The following is a 21,968-nucleotide window of genomic DNA, read 5'->3' as shown; positions in this document are numbered from 1 at the left end:
TTTTTATTTTTAACTTTTTAAGGCTATGTGCCCACGTAGCAGATTTGATGCAGAGTGATTTTGCCTCTCTCTGGCAGAAAAAGACATGCAGATTTACATGCATTTTTCTGCCAGAGAGAAGCGTTTTTTCAGCGTTTTTACATGCATTTTCTCATGCGTTTTTTCAAGCACTTTCCCAAGCAATTTTGAGCATCACTTGGAAAAGTGCTTGACAAGTTGGTCACACAATATAAATCCATGCAACTGGCATGGATTTATATTGTGTGACCAACTTAGATGCTTTAAATGCTGCATCTATAGTTAAAAAAAAAAGAATTAAAAAGTTAAAAATAAAAAAAACCTGTATACTCACCTGTATCCTCTCTCCTCGGCGTAGATACCTGAGGAAGATAGCTTCTGCTATCGAAACGCGTCGTGGCGTTAGAGAGAGTATTAAACAGTGAAAGGTTTGTGTGTTATAACCTTAATCCCCTCCCAGTCTAGTTGTTTTAGCGCTTCCTTAACACCGCACAATTCTTTTTTTCTTGACTATAACTCTATGGACACTGCTTACAGTAGGGACGGTGGTGATGAGGTACTCAACCTAACTTTTCTGCCAAGTCACATGAAGAGTCGTGAAGTTGCACCCCTCAGTCATATAGTTTTATTCCAACATATTTAGATTAGGTTCTGCTGTACAGCCACTGACTGGCCTGGCAAGTGGGCCCATGCCTGGGTGGGTTTGGCAGCCAACAGAGTTGCACACTGTTGAAATCTCCAAGTAACACCTGTTCATTCCACTTATTGCATTGGTGCACTTTTCCTGATTGATATTCTGTATTTTAACCAAGCTTTCCCATTCCACCTTTACTATGCTGATTAACTTATTGGACAACTTGTTGGATTTGACCCTGGACTTTTTGATACCTCTTTTGGTTTATGACTTCGCCTGACCAATCAAACTTATCCCGGCTAATCTTCTAATGATGTCTTTGGCTACCGAGTTTGTCATTGTCCCCACCGCTCTGGTGCTTGCCCAACTTGGTGACCATTTTATCCTCAACTCTTTTCACCATCCGGCAGCTACTCCATGGGTACAACCCAAGAGCCTTGTTGGATTTGACCCTGGAGTTTTTGATACCTCTTTTGGTTTATGACTTTGCCTGATCAATCAAACTTATCCCGGCTAATCTTCTAATGATGTCTTTGGCTGCCGAGTTTGTCATTGTCCCCACCGCTCTGGTGCTTACCCAACTTGGTGACCATTTTATCCTCAACTCTTTTCACCATCCAGCAACTACTCCATGGGTGCAACCCAAGAGCCTCGGCAATGGTGGAAGGATGAATAACCGTGGTTTGTGCCAAGTTGGCCGAGGAAGATTTATTAATAGTTGACATATCCCTGTATCAAGTCAAGCCATAGTACTCCTATAAGTGATAGTTACAAAGAACCCAATCGCAATCAAACCCATGACCCTCCCACAACACTGAAACCAAAGTTCCCCCACAACAATGCAGAATATGTTTACAATAAAAGCAATAGTAAATTAAAAAAATATTAGCGCCTAAGGTCCTAAGGCATTGATGTGGCATTTCTTTAGTGGTAATGCTGCTTCAATTGCATCAGGGTCAAGTTTAGTTCAATCGGAGCAATATCCACACACATTCAGATTGGGCTGCTTTATGATAGAATGAGCTCGAGATTTTTTGTTTCTCAAGGGAAATTGTATCAAATTATGAAGTGTATTGAAAAAATTATTTTTGACAAGCTACAATACAGTTGAAGGATTTAACATTTTAGGGTGATGCCACAATGTGACTGCTCAATGGCTGTCACCAACCTATAGTAGGAATCAGCAACCTTTGGCATTCCACCCATTGTCAAACTGATACTCTCAACATGCTCTGATAGCCTAGGTTGTCAGGGAATCCTGGGAGTTGTAGTCTTGCAATAGGTGGAGTGTTGAAGTGTTGAGGGTTGCTGACCTACAGAATGGCCATGTATGTTCTATTGAAACTTGACTTTGATATATCCCTGCATGGTTTAAGCAAAGATTGTCATGAAATATTCTAAGACGTTAAACCTTGGAGTTGAAATAAACCTTGTTTTGACCTAAACGTTTTTGTCTTTGGCAAGGTTTTTCTTCTTCTCTGGTGTTAACATTTGATAGCAATTCTTTGTACTTCTAATGATCTATAATAACTTTGCCTTATAAAACTGATCATTATTATAGTTATCTCTTTAAATCTTGAAACCCCCTGGTATCAGCATAACGCATGATTAAACAAAATCCAATCGTGACCTGCAGATCAGTCATTAAGAAAATGATTTTCCAAATGTCTTTAATTAGCAGGATTTTATTAATCTGCACATTATCAGAGTCATATTGCGGAGGTGATAATGGAAGGGGAGAGGTAGCTTCATTTGGAATTTGCTTGGATGTGGAAGCAGAGATAAACACAGACGATTGTGTCTTATTCTGTCTAATAACTCAATTCTCAGTCTAATTCATAATTAAATACTTTTTTTTTATTCCTTCTTCCTAATAAGATATTCTTAGCCTTGGCCAACTTTGAAAAGAATGATGACTTGGAGGAGCTGTCAGTCATTTACAAATGGAATCCAAAGAAAATGAAATTTCTTCAGTATCAGACAATACCCACATACAGCGCTCGCGACTGGGAGGCCTTTCACATGGACGGAGAGACTTTCTTGGCTGTTGCCAATCACCGAGAAGGTAATAGGAAAGTAATGTGTAGTAATGTCGTAAATAATGTGTGCTATTGTAAATGTATTATTAACTAATTATAAACCGAATTAAAGGTCCAGAGTTATGTACAGTTATATGAAAAAGTTTGGGCACCCCTATTAATCTTAAGCTTATTGTTTTATAAAAATTGGTGTTTTTGCAACAGCTATTTCAGTTTTGATATATGTAATAACTGTTGGACACAGTAATGTTTCTGCCTTGAAATGAGGTTTATTGTACTAACAGAAAATGTGCAATCTGCATTGAAACAAATTTGACAGGTGCATAAGTATGGGCACCTCACCAGAAAAGTGACATTAATATTTAGTAGATCCTCCTTTTGCAAAAATAACAGCCTCTAGTCGCTTCCTGTAGCTTTTAATGAGTTCCTGAATCCTGGATGAAGGTATTTTTGACCATTCCTCTTTACAAAACAATTCCAGTTCAGTTAAGTTTGATGGTCGCCGAGCATGGACAGCCCTCTTCAAATGATCCCACAGATGTTCAATGATATTCAGGTCTGGGGACTGGGATGGCCATTCCAGAACATTGTAATTGTTCCTCTGCATGAATGCCTGAGTAGATTTGTTTTGGATCATTGTCTTGCTGAAAGATCCATCCCCTGCGTAACTTCAACTTTATCACTGATTCTTGCACATTATTGTCAAGAATCTGCTGATACTGAGTGGAATCCATGCGTCCCTCAACTTTAACAAGATTCCCGGTGCCGGCATTGGCCACACCGCCCCAAAGGATGATGGAACCTCCACCAAATTTTACTGTGGGTAGCAAGTGTTTTTCTTGGAATGCTGTGTTTTTTGGCCGCCATGCATAACGCCTTTTTATATGACCAAACAACTCAATCTTGGTTTCATCAGTCCACAGGACCTTCTTCCAAAAAGAAATTGGCTTCTCCAAATGTGCTTTTGCATACCTCAGCCGACTCTGTTTGTGGCGTGCTTGCAGAAACGGCTTCTTTCGCATCACTCTCTCATACAGCTTCTCCTTGTGCAAAGTGCGTTGTATAGTTGACCGATGCACAGTGACACCATCTGCAGCAAGTTGATGCTGCAACTCTCTGGAGGTGGTCTGAGGATTGTCCTTGACTGATCTCACCATTCTTCTTCTCTGCCTTTCTGATGTTTTTCTTGGCCTGCCACTTCTGGCCTTAACAAGAACTGTCCCTGTGTTCTTCCATTTCCTTACTATGTTCCTCACAGTGGAAACTGACAGGTTAAATCTCTGAGACAGCTTTTTGTATCCTTCCCCTGAACAACTATGTTGAACAATCTTTGTTTTCATATCATTTGACAGTTGTTTTGAGGAGCCCATGATGCCACTCTTCAGAGGAGATTCAAACAGGAGAACACCTTGCAAGTGGCCACTTTAAGTAGCTTTTCTCATGATTGCATACACCTGGCTATGAAGTTCAAAGCTCAATGAGGTTACAAAACCAAAAAAAGTGCTTTAGTAAGTCAGTAAAAAGTAGGTAGTATTTAAAACAAGAAAATGATAAGCGTGCCCATACTTATGCACCTGTCAAATTTTGTTTGAATGCAGATTGCACATTTTCTGTTAGTACAATAAACCTCATTTCAAGGCAGAAACATTACTGCGTCCAACAGTTATTACATATATCAAACTGAAATAGCTGTTGCAAAAACACCAATTTTTATAAAACATTAAGCTTAAGATTAATAGGGGTGCCCAAACTTTTTCATATAACTGTATGTATTTCCAAAGAGTCCTTCATTGTGTTACGCTACTGTGTAAAGAAGGGAATTTAAAGTTGGATAACAAGTTCATCAATTAATTCTTATTTAGAATCTGCATTTCTAGCATACGAGACAATAGAAGGCAATTGGGCAAATATTCACAATTGCTAAAATAGAGCTATTAAAGAAGCCTCCCATCTAAGTTTTTATCCTATTAATATATTGCAGTCATCATATTATATGGCACTGTGTACTTACAATTGCTCATTCCGCCTTTCTACCCAGCTAATTCTTCTATTTTCCATTAGGTCTATGACATCACGTGATTAAAAACAGACTAGCTGAATCCTTCTAAGCTCTATGTAGAAACAGGATGTCTCTTTTCCCTCCATGAGTCATCATTAGAACTACAATTCTACTCACTGCAAAGTCCCTGGAAGAGGGGAGGAGTGGAGCAGCTGGGGCAGGGGTTGAAGAGGAGGATGACTCATGCAGGGAAAAGAGACTTCCTGTTTCTACATAAAGCTAAGAAGATTTCAGGAAGCAAGTTACTGAAAAATCAGTGACCTGTCATAGACACACAGGATGCAGGCTAGCGTCCAGTTTGTGCTTTGTGTGTTTGTTCCTTCCATTTTTGACCTGGCTCGTGTATCCTTCCTGTCTGACCTCTCCGCTCCTGACCTCGGCTACGTATCCTGAACCTGTGCTGCCTGCCCCAAACTCAGACCATCTGACCACGTCTTTGTCTTAGCCCTCCTATACCGCATACTTGTGCCTCTGACCCTTCGGTAAGCTGCTGCAGACCCAAAGGCTGCCTTGGAGTGGTACCTGGTGTCCACCGGTGGTCCAGCCTATCCTCACCACTAGAGGCTCTAGTGAAGACCATGGTAGACACTTAGTCACGCCCCTCCAGGGTAAGCCCGGCCCCTGGCGGAGTGGGTCCACACCCTGTAGAGTTTTACATTCACCTGCCAGCGGAACACAATGACTTTGCATATTCCAAGTGTTACGGGTCCGGGTGGTGGAACCTCTGTGCTTCGATGCAAGTAGGGACCCAGAGGGGCATGACTAAGGGCCTACTCAGTCTGACCAAGGTCACATGGTGGCTCAGTCGACTCCGTGAACCAGGGAGGGACCGGGCAGGTGGACCAGGTGCCACTCTGCGACCGACCTTGTGTGAGAGCAGGTGACTCCCATGGGTCAGATGGCAGGAACTGACCGGTACAGCGGATGAGCACGGCAGGAAGGCTGACGGGCACAACAGGTAACAGACAGGTGCTCCAGGTAAGAAGGCTGGTGGGCACGGCAGGTTACAGGCAGGTGCTCCAGGTAGGCTGGCTGGCAGGTACAACTGTAGACAGACTGGAGGACAGAACTGTTAGACAGGCTGGCGGGCTGGACTGACAGGCAGACTGGGAGGCGGGACTGACAGGCAGCGGGACTTTGAGAGCTGGAGCAAGTGTTAGCACAATTGAGCAACAACCTTGCACAGGCACCTCCATTTTGGAGGAGGTGCCTTATATAGGGGAAGTCCTCCGGCCATTGGCCGGGGACTCTATAGGACGGCGCGTGCGGCCCCTTTAAGAGGGAGGGAGCCCGCGCACGCCCTAAGCACAGTGCCCGAGAAGCTGCGCGCAGTGCGCTTCACAGCAGCAGGGAAGCGAGAAGAAGCCGGACCTGGATCGCGGCGGTCAGGGAAACGGCGTCTCTGCCCGGCAGGAGGCAGAGACACCGATGCTACACCAAGAAATAACTCACACACTGCCTCTGTCACTATATCAGCTCTGATAAGTCTAATATAATGCTACCTGGATGAAAAAGGATTTATAGGAGCATGTTAACCCCTTGTCAGCTCTTAGAGCTTGTGAGGGGCAGGAGCCCTATCACCAGAGAGTATGAGGAGAGGAGGGAAAGCCAAACAGCACTTGAATTCAGGAGAGCAGGAATGAAGAGACACAGTGTCTCCTCTGCACCTGCTCCCCCTTGTGGTGAAGACAGGGAAATACAATCATTGTATAGGAGTACAGGTGGGAGGAACTAAGTGTGCTGGACCTGTGAGTAAAGAATTACTGGAGGAAGTGCCCACTAGTAACAAAGGTAAAACACATAGTAAGAATGAGATGTGTGGGAAGGTGAGGAGCCAGAAATGGTGCATTTTAAAAATTGGTGTATTTGCAAAGATTAATGATTTTAGGTCTAGAACTCACTAAGTTATCATTGTAAGCTTGGGAATACCCCTTTAATAAAATGCCAACTATCGAAGATGTAATGACAAAGTTCATATTTAAAAGCCATGTATTTAAGAGGGGAAAACAAGAAGAAAAAGAAACTGATATACACTTTGTAGAATATTCCTTCCTGCTGTCTATTGACCATCTGAATTTTTGCCAACACATTTTCAATGGGAACAAATGTTATTCCCAAGTGATACATTTAAATTTCTCCAAACCTTAAAGGTTGGCCACATTGGCAAAATGTTACAACGACTTTCTAAATTACATTTTAGAAATACAATTTTTTAATAAAGTAACATAACTGTAAATGTTTGTATAGTTTTTGTCTGGCCAATAAAACAGAAAAAACACTTGCACAACTCATGTGACATAGTTGTTACTTCTATCTCACAAAAAGTATCCATCTGTAAAAATACGAGTTTCTAAAAATCTCTATTTCTGATCCTCAATTCCTTCAATTTAAATAGATTTGAACTATTTCATCACCTCTTCTTTGGTGAGCCATAATTATAATGATCCAGTAGATAATGTGTCCTTGTCATTAGTTTGTTATAGCTGTATAGTATACTTAAAATAGTAGGAATATAGTACGTTACTGAACTTTTGATAGGTCACACTATATGATGTTAGCGCTCAATCACACAGTCTCCAATTCTTTCCAGCAATGCATAAAGTTGTGTATAAAGTTATTTTCCCCAGGAAACAGAGGCATAATGATCGTGGTTGCAGAGGGTGCGACCACGACTGGGCCCATGCAAGAGGTGGGCTGCCGACTCCGGCACCTATTTCAGCTGGATGTGCATCCGAGGACACACATTCAGCTAAATTGCGGAGCAGAAACACGCCGGCTCCTTGCGCTGTAATGCAAGCTGCCAACCAATCAGAGGCCTGCAGCTGACGTGGATGTGCCCGTGACTCGGGGCGTATGGCAGTGTCGTCATGCGCTGCCCATTGTTTGCACATTGAAGTCATCTGCTGGCTACAGAAGAGGACACCAAGCGACGATGGTAGATGGTAGGTGAGTAGAATTGTTTATTTTTTTGATGCATTAAAGAACAGCGGTAGAACGGGGGACATATATACTAGGATGGGCCCAGGATGGGGGACATATATTCTAGGATGGGCCCAGGATGGGGCACATATATACTAGGATGGGCCCAGGACGGGGGACATATATTCTAGGATGGGCCCAGGATGGGGGACATATATACTAGGATGAACCCAGGATGGGGGACATATATATCAGGAAAGTGCTCAGGATAGGGAACATATATACCAGGATGGGGGACATATATACCAGGATGGGGACATGTATACCAGGATGGGGACATAACAGGAAAGTGCCCAGAATGGGGACATATATACCAGGAAGGGGCCCAGGATGGGGGACATATATCCCAGGATGGGGGACATATATACCAGGATGGGCTCAGGATAGGAGACATATATACCAGGATGGGTAACATATATGAAAAAGGTTTTACCACTAGACTGATATCAGTCTACAACCTAATGCATAAGAATTAATTTCCTTTTAACCATAATTTTTTTTTACCTGAGTTTCTTCGTGTTTTAACACCTTCATTCTTTCCAGGTAGAACAGAGCCTTCAGTTTTGCTATTATAACAATCTATTTTGTTACTGTTTCTATTATAATAGGCAACAACCACAATATCAACAGTGTTATTTATAAGTGGAACTCAAGCAATGGGCTATTTGAGATTAATCAGACCATCCCTACCTCAGGTGCTTATGACTGGGAATTTTTCAGTATTGGACCCTACTCATTCTTGGTTGTAGCAAACACCTTTAATGGCACATCCACCAACATCCAATCTCATATCTACATCTGGCTGGGGGGCACTTTCAGACCTTTTCAGTCCATAATGGTAAGTGTCTGTCCAACATTTTAAAAAATATTCATAACTAAATACCTGATGGAAACATAAAAGCATACTATAATGTAAAACATACACTTAAAGGAAACCTGACAGCAGATTCATGCAGCCATAACCACACGGGGCATAAAGTCCAACAAGATCTTCAATATAGATAAATACTTTTTTCTCTGAAACGTTATAACATTAGAGAGAACATGGTTTTAGAAAAAAAAATGGCACAATAGATGTGTTCACTTGTTGACTATCCTCCAGATTCTCTCTGCTCAGCTTGATTGACAGGTCTTACCCTTTTTGTGCATAGGAGAAAGCTGTCACTTAAAGGGAAGCCATCATCAGAAAGTGACCTACTATTTATATCAGGTTTTTTGTGTTATGTGTATTATTATTTATTTTTTTAAATGGCATTATTTTTTTCCACATCACAATGTTTATAAAAGATAAAAAAAAAAAAAAAGAGTAATCTTGCAATTTTCACAGTGGCCACTGGGGCTTTTTGAGACTCATACTTCCTGTCCATTCAGGAAGAGTTTTCAGCATGCTCCTTATCAGCAGAGGCAGGGTTACAATGACAGATAACACCTCTATACATATCTGTTAACAGAGCTGGCACTGTCTCCACTCCCTTCACAATGACTGTTGCACATGCTCATTAGATGTTTCAATACAAAAGATTGGATCTAGTTGGATAAAACACAATAGGTAGGCTGCACGTCTTTCATTTTTTTTTCCACGTGATAAAAAAGTCAGTACGGCTTTGAAACACTTTGTGAATAAAAAAAGCGTAATATCATCATTGCTGAAGAATCGGTTTACTTCAGGCGTGCAGCCCAACTAACATGCTTTTTTCAACTGGATCCAATATTTCCTGGAAGATTTATCCACCAGCTGTTTTTCTTCATGCCTACATAGGAGTTGTGCCTGTCACACCTCCATCAGATGACCAAACACTTACCTACTCTCCCTCCATGGGGTATCACCCTATTGTGCTCTGTGCTCCCCACATCTAGAATTTTTTTAATACAAAAGATAGGGTATGAGACTGTTTATTGTACATATGTTGTTTCCTGAAACAACAGGAAGTTAGAGTCTAGAATAACCTTGGTGGCCAATGTGAAGATTGCAAATTTCTATTCTTTATTTTAAATACAGATTGTGATATGGAAAAAAACACTGGCAAATGTAAAAACAAAATTCATTTAATATAACAAACTAATTTAACAAATAGGTAATTTTCTGATGATTGCTTCCAGCGAGAGCGGTCCAGCAGACATTCATCACCACGCCTGGTTAGGGTAACATGAATCTACTGACAGTTTTCTTTTAAATAATGATTATACAACCCCTGGCAAAAATTATGGAATCACCGGGCTCGGAGGATGTTCATTCAGTTGTTTAATGTTGTTGAAAAAAAGCAGATCACAGACATGACACAAAACTAAAGTAATTTCAAATGGCAACTTTATGGCTTTAAGAAACACTAAAAGAAATCAAGAAAAAAAATGTGTTACTCAGTAAGGGTAATTTTTTTCACACCAAGCAGAGGGAAAAAATTATGGAATCACTCAATTCTGAGGAAAAAATTATGGAATCACCCTGTAAATTTTCATTTCCAAAACTAACACCTGCATCAAATTAGATCTGCTCGTTAGTCTGCATCTAAAAAGGAGTGATCACACCTTGGAGAGCTGTTGCACCAAATGGACTGACATGAATCATAGCTCCAACATGAGAGATGTCAATTGAAACAAAGGAGAGGATTTCTTTTAGTGTTTCTTAAAGCCCTAAAGTTGCCATTTGAAATGACTTTAGCTTTGTGCCATGTCTGTGATCTGCTTTTTTTCAACAACATTAAACAACTGAATGAACATCCTCCGAGCCCAGTGATTCCATAATTTTTGCCAGGGGTTGTATATGGATTTATATATTCAGAAAATATTAACAATCTTTTGGATTCGTCTCTGTACCTGTGTGAGTTCTGTTATAGCTTATCTAAATCCCCTTTTTTCTTTCAAAAAGTTGGCTCTAGCTTCATCCATCTCTTGGCAGAAAGCCTAGATGAAAGCAAATGCGAGCCGAGAGATAACAGCGCCAAGGAGATAAATCCATGTAATTCATTCAGCTTCATTCAAGTAGATTTGAATTTGAGGTGTCTGAAAAAGAAAATCAAGTCTTCTTTATGTCACAAACACATCTGGATAAATAGGAGAGAGCTATTTTATTTCTCAGATTTTATTGCGTCCCATTAAATGGCTTCCTTTATATATTTACAATATTGTAAGACGGAGTTAAACATTTCCATGTTCCCAACAAAGACTTGTATACACTTAAAGGTTAACTCACCCCCATTTCCATTGCACTAGCCTTAGTAAATCAGATGTAAATGGGAAGTAAATGTCAGCATTCTCAGAGCGGTCATGGATGTCACGTTCTCCTGCTACCATTCTCCTAGGAGTTGTTGACATGCTGTGCTATTTGTAGCTGCTTTGCTTACTTTGTGCAGACTTTGAGAGGGGCAGAATGCGGGTCATAGTTAAGAGGTAGAAAATTGTTCTTCTATTTTTCCTGGTAATCTGATTCTTGTTGACTTGTTAAAAGCATTTTTTCCGACATGTCCTGAAACAAAATAGAAAACTGCAAGAATATACTTGTGGAACAAATGTCACTTGTGGAACAAATGTATTGATGATTCTAATTTTGGATATAGCAGGTGGATAATGTGTCTATTGCCATTAAATCCATTTAAACTTTATACTCTAGTGCTTTTTACTATCAAATTGAGTTCATACCAAAATCAATGGAAGTAGCTATTGCTAGGCAAGACTTTTTTTTACAAAATAGTTTGCCAGTTCAGAAAATATACAAAATGGTGCAATTCTGTATAAGAAATGTCTATTGCTACTATGGGCCATTCACAATGGAGGACTAAATACTAGCCGTCCGCAATTGGCACCTACAGGTGAATAATGTGCTTGCTATTTTTTTAAAAATGGAAATTGATTGTATATGACAAAATAATTTTTCACGTAATATATTTCCATGTGAGGATAGGATATAGTAATATTCTAAATTATGGTGAAAACAAAGTAAAAAATAAAAAGTTTAGTTAAAAATTAAAAACCGTTACTATTATGGTGATTTTAATAGTGAATAATTGCAGACAACCAAGAGGCTATCTAATCCTACATTTTTAATTTCCTGCTCATGAATCAGTTTTTCTCTGTGAGTCAGTACTACACAATGTACTTAAACCTAAAAGAGAAGGGTCCGGTGCTCCGAACTCAAGAGAATACTGGAAGGTGATTACCACAGTCTCGCAATATATTGCTCCATGTTAAGATGCCAAAAAATTGCGTTTTTTTAAAAAATGTCACTGCTGGAGTGTTATCACTAATATCTGTTCCCTGTCCCTAGTAAAATACTTACCAGCCGCTGTCTTCTGCTCTTCTCGATGCCACTCTGGTCAAGTTCTGCCATCTTGTGACTGAAGCCGTTGACTGACTAGAAGTCAGAGCTAACGATACAAGCTCTTAATGGACGTCTATGAAAGCCTCATTGTGGCTATCATAGACTTATATTGAAAAGTGACCTCTGGCTTGCCCAGAAAACACTGGAGCGATCTGGCAGGTCATAACTAGCAGAAAACCGACTGGTGTTAAGCAGAGAACTGCAGAAGGCAGCAACTGGTAAGTATATTATGAAGGCCAGGTAACATACATTAATAATACCACTCTGGTAGTGAAATTATAAAAATGCGGCAGTGGTGCTTTAAAGCTCTCTTATTAATCTTCCATTTGGACAGTTCTTCTAGTAATATATCTTTTCATAACACAACCAGTGGCAGTGGTCAAATGGGTGTCCCAGTTACCCAGTAACTTGCTGATCACTGGGGGTGATACCACTATCACCCTTACTGATTCCAAGAGTGGTGATCTAAAGTGCCCTGTTTGAATGCAGAAATTGCCCTGCATAAACCACATCCACTCCATTTATGGGATGGCCAGTAGGGGATAACTTGCTAACTTGGGACAACCCCTTCACAGCACTTGTGTCTTTATGTAAATTTGTGTCAGATCCCTTCAACAATTGCTGTGTTGATATAATTTTACTATCCAAGAGATCTTTGGGCCTTGGAGACACCATTGTTTAGGTAGAGTTGTGACCTCAGCACTGCTGCCTTAGAGGGATTGTCCAGGTTTGGGACAATAGTCTGCAGTCACTTAATTGCTGAATCTTGACAAAGTGTGTGTGCACATTGTCATGATTCCCCAGTGTTGCCAATGTGTTTGGGTGGTCTCTTGACCACATGTATGCTATTTGCATCATTGGATCTCATCTGGCTTCTTTCAATTGACTTCTATTGAGAAGCAAATTACATACATGCGGTCACGCGACTGACCGCTAACACGGCAATACCAGGGATTTGTGACAGTGTGTGTGTAGCACAGGTACTTTAGATGCAGTGACACAGAAGCACAGAGCAGCCAATACAGGGTTAATAAACAGGGAAAGTTTATGATAACAAGATGAATCTCCACGCAGGGAGTAACAGGGGAAAATATGGGGAAATAGCAGGTATTAGTCTGTAACTGACAGTTTTCAGTTTAACTAGATGTAGCAGAGTCAAACCGGTAACAAACAACAGTTTTTTCACTTAGCTGACTTGTATCCTCTACAAGGCAGTTGCCAGCTGGTGCTGGTGACGCTGTCTTCAGGCTTCCCCGCCCAAAAAATGCTCCGTCTTCTGGCGGCAGCGGGCGGTCTCCGGTTTTACCTGCTGAGCCCCTAGTCCATAACAGTGCACCTCACATGCTCAGCTCCACGGACCCTGCGTCTCTTCTCCCTACAGTCAGCTTGACTCCTCTGGTCCATTGCACTCGGATCCCTTGCTCCAAGTCCTGTAGCCAGGAGCCTGGACCCTCTCACACGGCTCTGCTCCGCAGGACCCAGCTGCGCTTTCCCGCTCAAACGTCCTCGTCTCTCCCTCTCTCTTGTCACACCAGGAGTTCCTCTGTCACCTGACCTCCCAGCTCTCTCTCTCGACACACCCCCTGTTCCCTGTCACATGACTCCTCTCTTTGCAGTCTGTCTTCCCCCTGCAACAAGAGGTACAGCCCCGGCAGTTCCGGATCCCTTGCTCTGAAAGAACTTACAGCCCGGTCTTCCCCCTTACACTCCCGCTCTCCTTTAACTCGTCATTCCACGGGCGAGAATTCCTTCATCAAACATTCACATTCTTGGACTTCCTGGATGATACGGTACCATATGAATTGATCTTGTTCGTAACGTTGAGGAGGCACTCCTGCTGTTGTCCGTTCTGACTGACGTAACTCAGTTTGACTGATGGGGGGTGCAGGGTCACTCGGATTTCCTATCTCCGCCTGCCCGGTGGCTTCAACCGATGTTGTTCCCTCGCCGCCTGCACTGGGGACTGCAGGTAATCGAGTGCTGGGGCTCGGAGGTAGAATCAACAACTCTCCTTCGTCCACATCGTGGCTTGGGGCAACTGTGACAGGTCCCTCTCTAGAAGCAGGTGATTCTTCTCCATCTTCGTCATCTTTAGACAGACAGGGTCGCAGCATACTACGATGAACCACTCTGGTAGGGGCTCCTTCAGCCCCCTCGGGTTGAACTTCATACACAGGTCCTTCAGCGCCAATCCTGCGCTACAATCGGTGCGGGGTCCGTTCCCACCGCCTACTCAATTAGCCCCGGGGCTGCCTGTCCCGAACCAACACCCGCTCCCCGGGCCTCAGAGCTGTCCCTCGAAGAGGCAATGTCTCATGATGTTTGAGCTCCTGAAACTTTTGTTGTACCAACCGTCGGAGGGTCTGCAGTCGATGCCGATGTTCTCGGACCCAGGAAGACACCCCTGTCCGTGGGTAGTCCTCCTCGGGGTCCAGCTCTAACTCGGTGATCTCTCGCCCCTTTCGCCCGAACAGCAAGGTATAAGGAGTGAACCCCGTCGTACTATTCACTCGGTTGTTGTAGACCCACACCAGCTCGGCCACAAACTCACGCCATTGTACCTTCCGATCTTCCTCCAACGTGCGGAGCATTTGGATCAATGTCCGATTAAAGCGTTCACAGGCCCCATTTCCTTGAGGGTGGTAAGGAGTAGTCCGTGACTTCTCAATCTTGTACAACCGGTGCAGCTCTTCCATCACCCGGCCTTGGAAGCAGGCGCCTTGATCGGAATGAATCCTCTTTGGGCAGCCGTACACCCGAATGAAGTCTCGGCAGATGGCCTGCGCAGCTGACTCGGCAGTCTGGTCTCTGGTCGGGGTCACTACCGCAAACTTGGTGAAGTCGTCTGTCATTACCAGGCAATGTTCATACCCGAGATGCGCCTGTCCAACAGTCAAATAGTCGATCATCAGCACCTCCAAGGGGGCAGAAGTCACAATAGTTTGTATGGGGACCCGCTGCTCCGGGGGCTTTACCAGCTCACAGCCCCGACATCTTCGACAAGTGTCTTCTATTGTTGCTCGCAGTCGGGGATGATACACCAGCCTCTGCAACCACTGAAACGTCTTCTCTGGTCCGAAGTGAGCCCCTCGTTCATGAGCCTCCTTAGCCATTACTCCGACCAACTTCTCTGGGATCACCACTTGCCAGGTGGTCCCGAACTCTCGCAGTAGCTGCACCCGTCGGTACAGCAGCCTGTCTCGCAAACACAGTCTCTCCCATTGTCCCAGCATTTTCAGTGCTCCCGAGGACAGGGTACTCCTCTCTTCTCGACTGGGGACTTGCCGCAAAGCCACCCATTGACGTAATCGAGCAACTTCTCTGTCAGTCTGTTGAAGTCGGATCCAGTCATCCTAGCACTTGTTCTTCCGACGTCTCTCCGATATGTCCCTGCGCCGCAGCCAGCGGTCCCATGAAACTTCGGAAGCTAGGGGTCTCAACCGCCTCCAAATCTTCATCGCGGTCGTGATCAGGCCGTTCATATGTAACTCTGGAGAGGGCGTCGGCGTGAGTATTCTCTGCCTTAGGCCGGCAGGCGATCTTATACAGGTACCTGGCCATGCGGGCCACCCACCGCTGCTCCAGGGCCCCCAATTTCGCATTCTCCATGTGGGCTAGCGGGTTGTTATCTGTTCTCACCAGTACTTCAGACCAAGACAAATACTCCGCAAACTTCTCGGTCATTGCCCAAAGCAGAGCCAGCAACTCTAATTTGAAAGAGCTGTAATTATCTGGGTTCCTCTCGGAGTCGTGAAGGGAGCGGCTGGTGTACGCAATCACGTGCTCTCTCTCCTCCTGTACTTGGGATAACACGGCTCCCAGACCATGTAGGCTCTCATCAGTGTGGAGTATGAAGGCTTGGGAGAAATCCGCATAGGCAAGTATTGGGGCCTCAGTCAGGGCCATTTTTAGGGCACGGAAGGCCTCTTCCTGGCTGCTTCCCCACCGAATCGCCTGATTCTTGGAGCCCGCCAGCACTCCCTTAAGTAGCTCCAGCAATGGGTTGGCTATGCGGGTGAAGTTCTTCACAAATCTTCGGTAGTACCCGGCAAGTCCCAGGAAGGCCCGAACGTCCTTCACTGTCTTCGGGGTAGGCCACTCTTATACGGCGGCCACCTTTTCCTAGGTGGGCCTGACTCCTTCACCGGACACAGTATGACCGAAATATTCGATCTGTTTGCGGAACAGGTGGCAATTCTGAGGCTTCACCTTTAGGCCATGACTCTGTAGGCGACGCAGTACTTGCTCCAGTCCCTGGAGGTGCTCCTCGAAGGTGGCGGCATAGACAATTATGTCGTCAAGGTAAATCAGTGTCGCCTCGAAGTTCAAATCACCCAGGCACCTCTCCATCAGACGCTGGAACGTCCCAGGGGCGTTAGTCAGGCCGAAGGGCATCCGATTGAACTCGAACTGTCCCATGGGTAATATGAACGCCGTCTTCGCACGGTCATGCTCGGCCACGGGCACCTGCCAGTACCCACTGGCCAGATCCAAGGAGGAGAAGTATCTTGCCTTCCCTAAGGCCGACAGGGACTCTTCGATTTGGGGTAGTGGGTAAGAGTCCCGTACTGTACTGGCATTCAGTCGTCTATAGTCCACACAGAACCGCAGGGTCCCATCTTTCTTCCGGACCAGGACAATCGGGGCTGCCCATGGACTCTGACTCTCCCGTATCACACCATTCTGTAACATATGGGCTAGCATCTCCTAAACCTCTTTATACATTTGGGGAGGTATCTGCCAGTATCTCTCCCGCACTGGGGCAGCGCTCCCAGTAGGAATCTCGTGGGTAATGGCTTCGGTGCAACCAAAATCATCCTCATGGCGAGCAAAGACTTCCTGGTACCGCTCCAGCACATCCTCAACCTGCTGCACCTGTCGAGGTGTAAGTCCCGTCAATTCAGCCCACATTTGTTCTAGGATTCTTCGTCCCCCCTTCGCACTGGCCCGGTGGGGTTCCGGCGGCACGGTGACCGCCAGAGTCCAGGGGTCTCCTCGTACAGTGGACAGCTGCACCACATCAGGTCGCACTAACTTCTCTGGGATTTCCAGAATCTGGGCTATTTCTGCCCTGGGAGGGAGTGTGAGATCATCTTCGCCCAGATTAACACACCGCACTATAACATTGCCACCCTGGAAGGTGGCCAGTGTCCGAGCCACCAAGAGTCCGGGGGGTACTTTGTCCATCGATGTTGGTTCTATCTGAACTTCGACCCCCTCAAGAGGTGTGCAGGCCCATGCAGGTAATGTGAGTACAGTTTGTCCAGGCGGTAAGGTGAGCGCCGTAGCTCCTGGCACTATTATTTTCCCCAGGATCTTCCCTTCACTCGACGTCTCCTGAGCCTGGCAGCTCAGATTAGTTGTTGAAAGACCCTCCTTTGGGGAGTTCGCAGGTCCCACTGGTCTAGCGGAATCTCCTTCGGTTCACTAAGCAGGATTTGCCCGATCTCTTTCAGCACATTCATTCCGAGGGTCACCGGGGGTCCACTTCCGGTTCCCCCTGCGACCAGGACGACTCCTTTTTTTCCCACATCTTTTCCACACACTCGTATCTTCATCCACACCACCCCTGCGACCGGGATGGGTAATTGATTAGCTGCCGAGTCTAATTACTGGTCCCCATTCAGGCGGCGCTATCTCTGGAAATCGCTGTTGAAAGTAGGCTTCTGTCATCGTAGTCACCTGGGATACCGTGTCAACCAGGTAGTGAACAGCCCGACCGCTTATTTCGGGCCAGACAGTCGGGCTGGTGGAAACCAGGTACTTGGGACTTCCTCTTTTTCTTTCCCCTTCCTCAGGCTCAGTGCTGTGTCCCCCGAACACGGAGCCCGCTAGTTTAACGGCTGTCACGACAGGGGCCGCCCTCGGCTAGCACAGCCCCTGGCGTAATGTCCTGTGCCTCCACACTTCCAGCAGGTCGTGTCTCTGTCTGTGTAGGGCTGCCTCCCTCCTCTATGGAACTCTCCTGCAGGGGGGGTCCTGAATTCAATTCTTTCCATAACTGGGGCAATCGATCTGGGTATCTCTGGTGTCGGGGCTGGGGTCTTCTTGAGACTGGACCATTCATCCCGCATCTCCTGTATCTCCTTCCGCATCCCTCGAGCCCATTCCGGTTCAGCTGCAGGCGGGGTGGGTACCTCATTAATCTGGACCACCCCTGCCAGGGCCGTCACCCCCATCTCCTGCTCTCTCACACGTGCCTCCGCCCCTCTTCTAGAAAAGTCATACGTGGGTTGGCGTGCAGGCGCTCCCGCAAGGCCTGCTTCAGCTGCACATCCCTGAGGCCTGCCACAAACTGGTCCCTTAAGATCACGTCAGGGGGGCCCATTCCCAAATTCCCCATGTCAGATTTTCTAGTGATATAGGCATGCACCCTCTGTAAGGCATTAACATACTGCGTCACAGTCTCCCCCTCCTGCTGCACTTGGTGAAACAGTCGTATCCTCAGCTCTCCTACATTGGTGGGATCCCCATGCATTTCCTCCAGTATCCGCACCACTTTTTCTACAGTATCTCGTTGATGGGGACGGTGGTACATCACGGACTGTCGGGCCTCGCCGTCCAGGGCCAGTAAGGCTATTTTGGCTTGCATAGCTGGGGTCATCGGGTGCATACGTAACATACTCCTAGCTCGCTCAATCCAGTCCCACAGCATCATATTGTCCCCGGTGAACTTTGGGAGATTGCTGAGCATGGCCCCCAGCGGCAAGCTAGATTTAGGGGCTCCCAGGATGGACCGCTCTGCAGTGTCTGTGTCTAACGACTGCATCCTGCCGGCTACGCCAAATGTAACACAGGTACTTTAGATGCAGTGACACAGAAGCACTGAGCAGCCAATACAGGGTTAATAAACAGGGAAAGTTTATGATAACAAGATGAATCTCCACGCAGGGAGTAACAGGGGAAAATATGGGGAAATAGCAGGTATTAGTCTATAACTGACAGTTTTCAGTTTAACTAGATGTAGCAGAGTCAAACCTGTAACAAACAACAGTTTTTTCACTTAGCTGACTTGTATCCTCTACAAGGCAGTTGCCAGCTGGTGCTGGTGACGCTGTCTTCAGGCTTCCCCGCCCAAACAATGCTCCTTCTTCTGGCGGCAGCGGGCGGTCTCCGGTTTTACCTGCTGAGCCCCTAGTCCATAACAGTGCACCTCACATGCTCAGCTCCACGGACCCTGCGTCTCTTCTCCCTACAGTCAGCTTGACTCCTCCGGTCCACTGCACTCGGATCCCTTGCTCCAAGTCCTGTAGCCAGGAGCCTGGACCCTCTCACACGGCTCTGCTCCGCAGGACCCAGTTGCGCTTTCCCACGCAAACGTCCTCGTCTCTCCCTCTCTCTCGTCACACCAGGATTTCCTCTGTCACCTGACCTCCCAGCTCTCTCTCTTGACACCCCCCCTGCTTCCCTGTCACATGACTCCTCTGCTTGCAGTCTGTCTTCCCCCTGCAACAAGAGGTACGAACCCGGCAGTTCCGGATCCCTTGCTCTGAAAGTACTTACACCCCCGTCTTCCCCCTTACATGTGCACCATACATTGTCAGAATTCACAGTCACATGAAGCAACTGCAGACTTTTGTCCCAAGCCGGACAGGCTACATCACAGTTAAGATCTATCCTGTGCCATTTTTTAAAGACATTGTCTGCGAATTCGCATATACAGTGTCTTCAATAATATAGCGCTGTAGTGTGGTTTGCACATGTGCTGACTCCGGCGCCTCACTGCGCAGGAGCCACCCATCCCGGCTTCGGACAGAAGTACGCGTCCAGCATATATAAGATGTACTGAGAATACAGGGGGGGGGCATTCACTTACGCTGAGCGCTGTATATATAACGTACTGAAAATACAGGGGGTGTACTCACTTACGCTGGGCGTTGTATATATAACGTACTGAGAATACAGGGGGTGTACTCACTTACGCTGGGCATGTACATATAACATACTGAGAATACAGGGTGTATACTCACTTACACTGGGCGCTGTATATACAGGGTGGTCCAAAAGTAGGTGGACAGCAAGTGTAATAGAATGTTCCTGTGCTGAGATAATATTATGAATGTTCCCCTGCTGTGTACTGTGTAATGGCTGTACAAAACACTACTCCAAAAGCATAAATAATGCATGCTGGCTAGAGAAAGAGTATATGATATCTCCCCATCTGATCAAAATAGACAAAAATATGCAGTGGGTCCCCAATCATAGCACATAACACCGTGCCACCAGTGACGCCCCGATGCACGTTTCGCACACCTAGCGCTTTGTCAAGGGGAGTGCGTCCCCTTGAGAAAGCACTAGGTGTGCGAAACGTGCGTCGGGGCGTCACTGGTGGCACGGGACAGAACTCAGCTACACTCCTGATGGGTAAGCTTAATGATTTAGGTTGGTGCCTTTAATAATGCAAACACTTTTTTGTCATTCTCTCCATACCAGCCAAAAATCTTTTGTGATCCATATTTTCTGAGTTGATTTGTGGACATCTGTGGTTTTTTCTATATGGCCAGCTCCATTAGTTAGCATGGGAGCTTTCATTGTCACCACCTACTACAACTAAAAAACTGATATTAATTCTGTCCCTGTGTGCTTGATTCTTTGTTTCATCCTCTTTCCTCTTGAAAACATTTTTAAAAAAATTTTTTGGGATTATTTGCTGATGACTTTTTAATCACTATTTGTTATTTGTTAATAAAGAATTGGTATTTTATATTTGCAAGTGATATTTGGAATTTTTTCCAAGCTTAGGTGTTGTGTAATGGCTGTGTCTGACCATACAGGAACATGGTCTGATCATACCACATCTCATGGGCAGGGGGGAAGCAAAAGACTATACAAACAGGACAGCACGGGATCACAGCTGGTTCTTTCTTTGAAGAAAAACATTGTTTAAAAACAGGCAGAGAAATGTTTTACCACACAAAAAGAATCATCTGTGATCCCCTGCTGTAATGTCTGTATACTCTTTGCTTCCCCCCTGCCCATGAGATGTGGTATCATCAGATCAGACCATGTTCCTGTACAGTCAGACACAGCCATTACACAGTACACAGCAGGGGCACATTTATAAGATTATCTCAGCACAGGAACATTCAATTACACTTTCTGTCCACCTACTTTTGGACCACCCTGTATAACATACTTCATTTCTTAATGTAATGATGGCCACTCGTTTTTCTATACTTAGCTGCTTTTTCCTTGCTATAATACAAATTCTAACAGTAGGACTATCAGCTGTGTATCCACCTGACTTCTGCACAACACAACTGATGGTCCCAACCCCATTTATAAGGCAAGAAATCCCACTTATTAAACCTGACAGGGCACACCTGTGAAGTGAAAACCATTTCCGGTGACTACCACTTGAAGCTCATCAAGAGAATGCCAAGAGTGTGCAAAGCAGTCATCAAAGCAAAAGGTGGCTACTTTGAAGAACCTAGAATATAAGACATATTTTCAATTGTTTCACACTTTTTTGTTAAGTATATAATTCCACATGTGTTAATTCATAGTTTTGATGCCTTCAGTGTGAATGTACAATTTTCATAGTTATGAAAATACAGAAAAATCTTTAAATGAGAAGGTGTGTCCAAACTTTTGGTCTGTACTGTATAACATACTGAGAATACAGGGGGGTGTACTCACACTGAGCACTGTATATATAGCATACAGAGAATACAGGGGGTGTACTCACTTACGCTGAGTGCTATATATATAATGTACTGAGAATACAGGGGGTGTACTCACTTACGCTGAGCACTGTATGTATAACGTATTGAGAATACAGGGGGTGTACTCACTTACGGTGAGCGCTGTATATAACGTATTGAGAATACAGGGGGTTGTACTCATTTGCGCTGAGCGCTGTATGTATAACGTACTGAGAATACAGGGGGGTGTACTCACTTACACTGAGCACTGTATATACAG

The 21,968-nt window shown here is 45.0% G+C and overlaps 1 protein-coding gene across 1 annotated transcript in view; it reads left to right on the top strand.

Annotated features, from left to right (window-relative positions):
• The window catches only part of TSPEAR (thrombospondin type laminin G domain and EAR repeats), a 251,202-nt gene that overhangs the window by 156,347 nt on the left and 72,887 nt on the right, over positions 1-21,968 (top strand). The window contains exons 8-9 of the mRNA XM_073646543.1: positions 2,531-2,717; positions 8,338-8,567. Of these exons, the coding sequence (XP_073502644.1) occupies positions 2,531-2,717; positions 8,338-8,567 (417 nt within the window). The remainder of the gene's footprint in view (positions 1-2,530; positions 2,718-8,337; positions 8,568-21,968) is intronic.

This window comes from Phyllobates terribilis, unplaced genomic scaffold (genome assembly GCF_046119375.1).
Source record: "Phyllobates terribilis strain yellow unplaced genomic scaffold, ASM4611937v1 Scaffold_9__5_contigs__length_417890890, whole genome shotgun sequence".
Lineage (NCBI taxonomy): Eukaryota > Metazoa > Chordata > Amphibia > Anura > Dendrobatidae > Phyllobates > Phyllobates terribilis.
The sequence above is the reverse complement of the archived record's forward strand: the minus strand, read 5'-3'. Positions and strand labels throughout refer to the sequence as shown.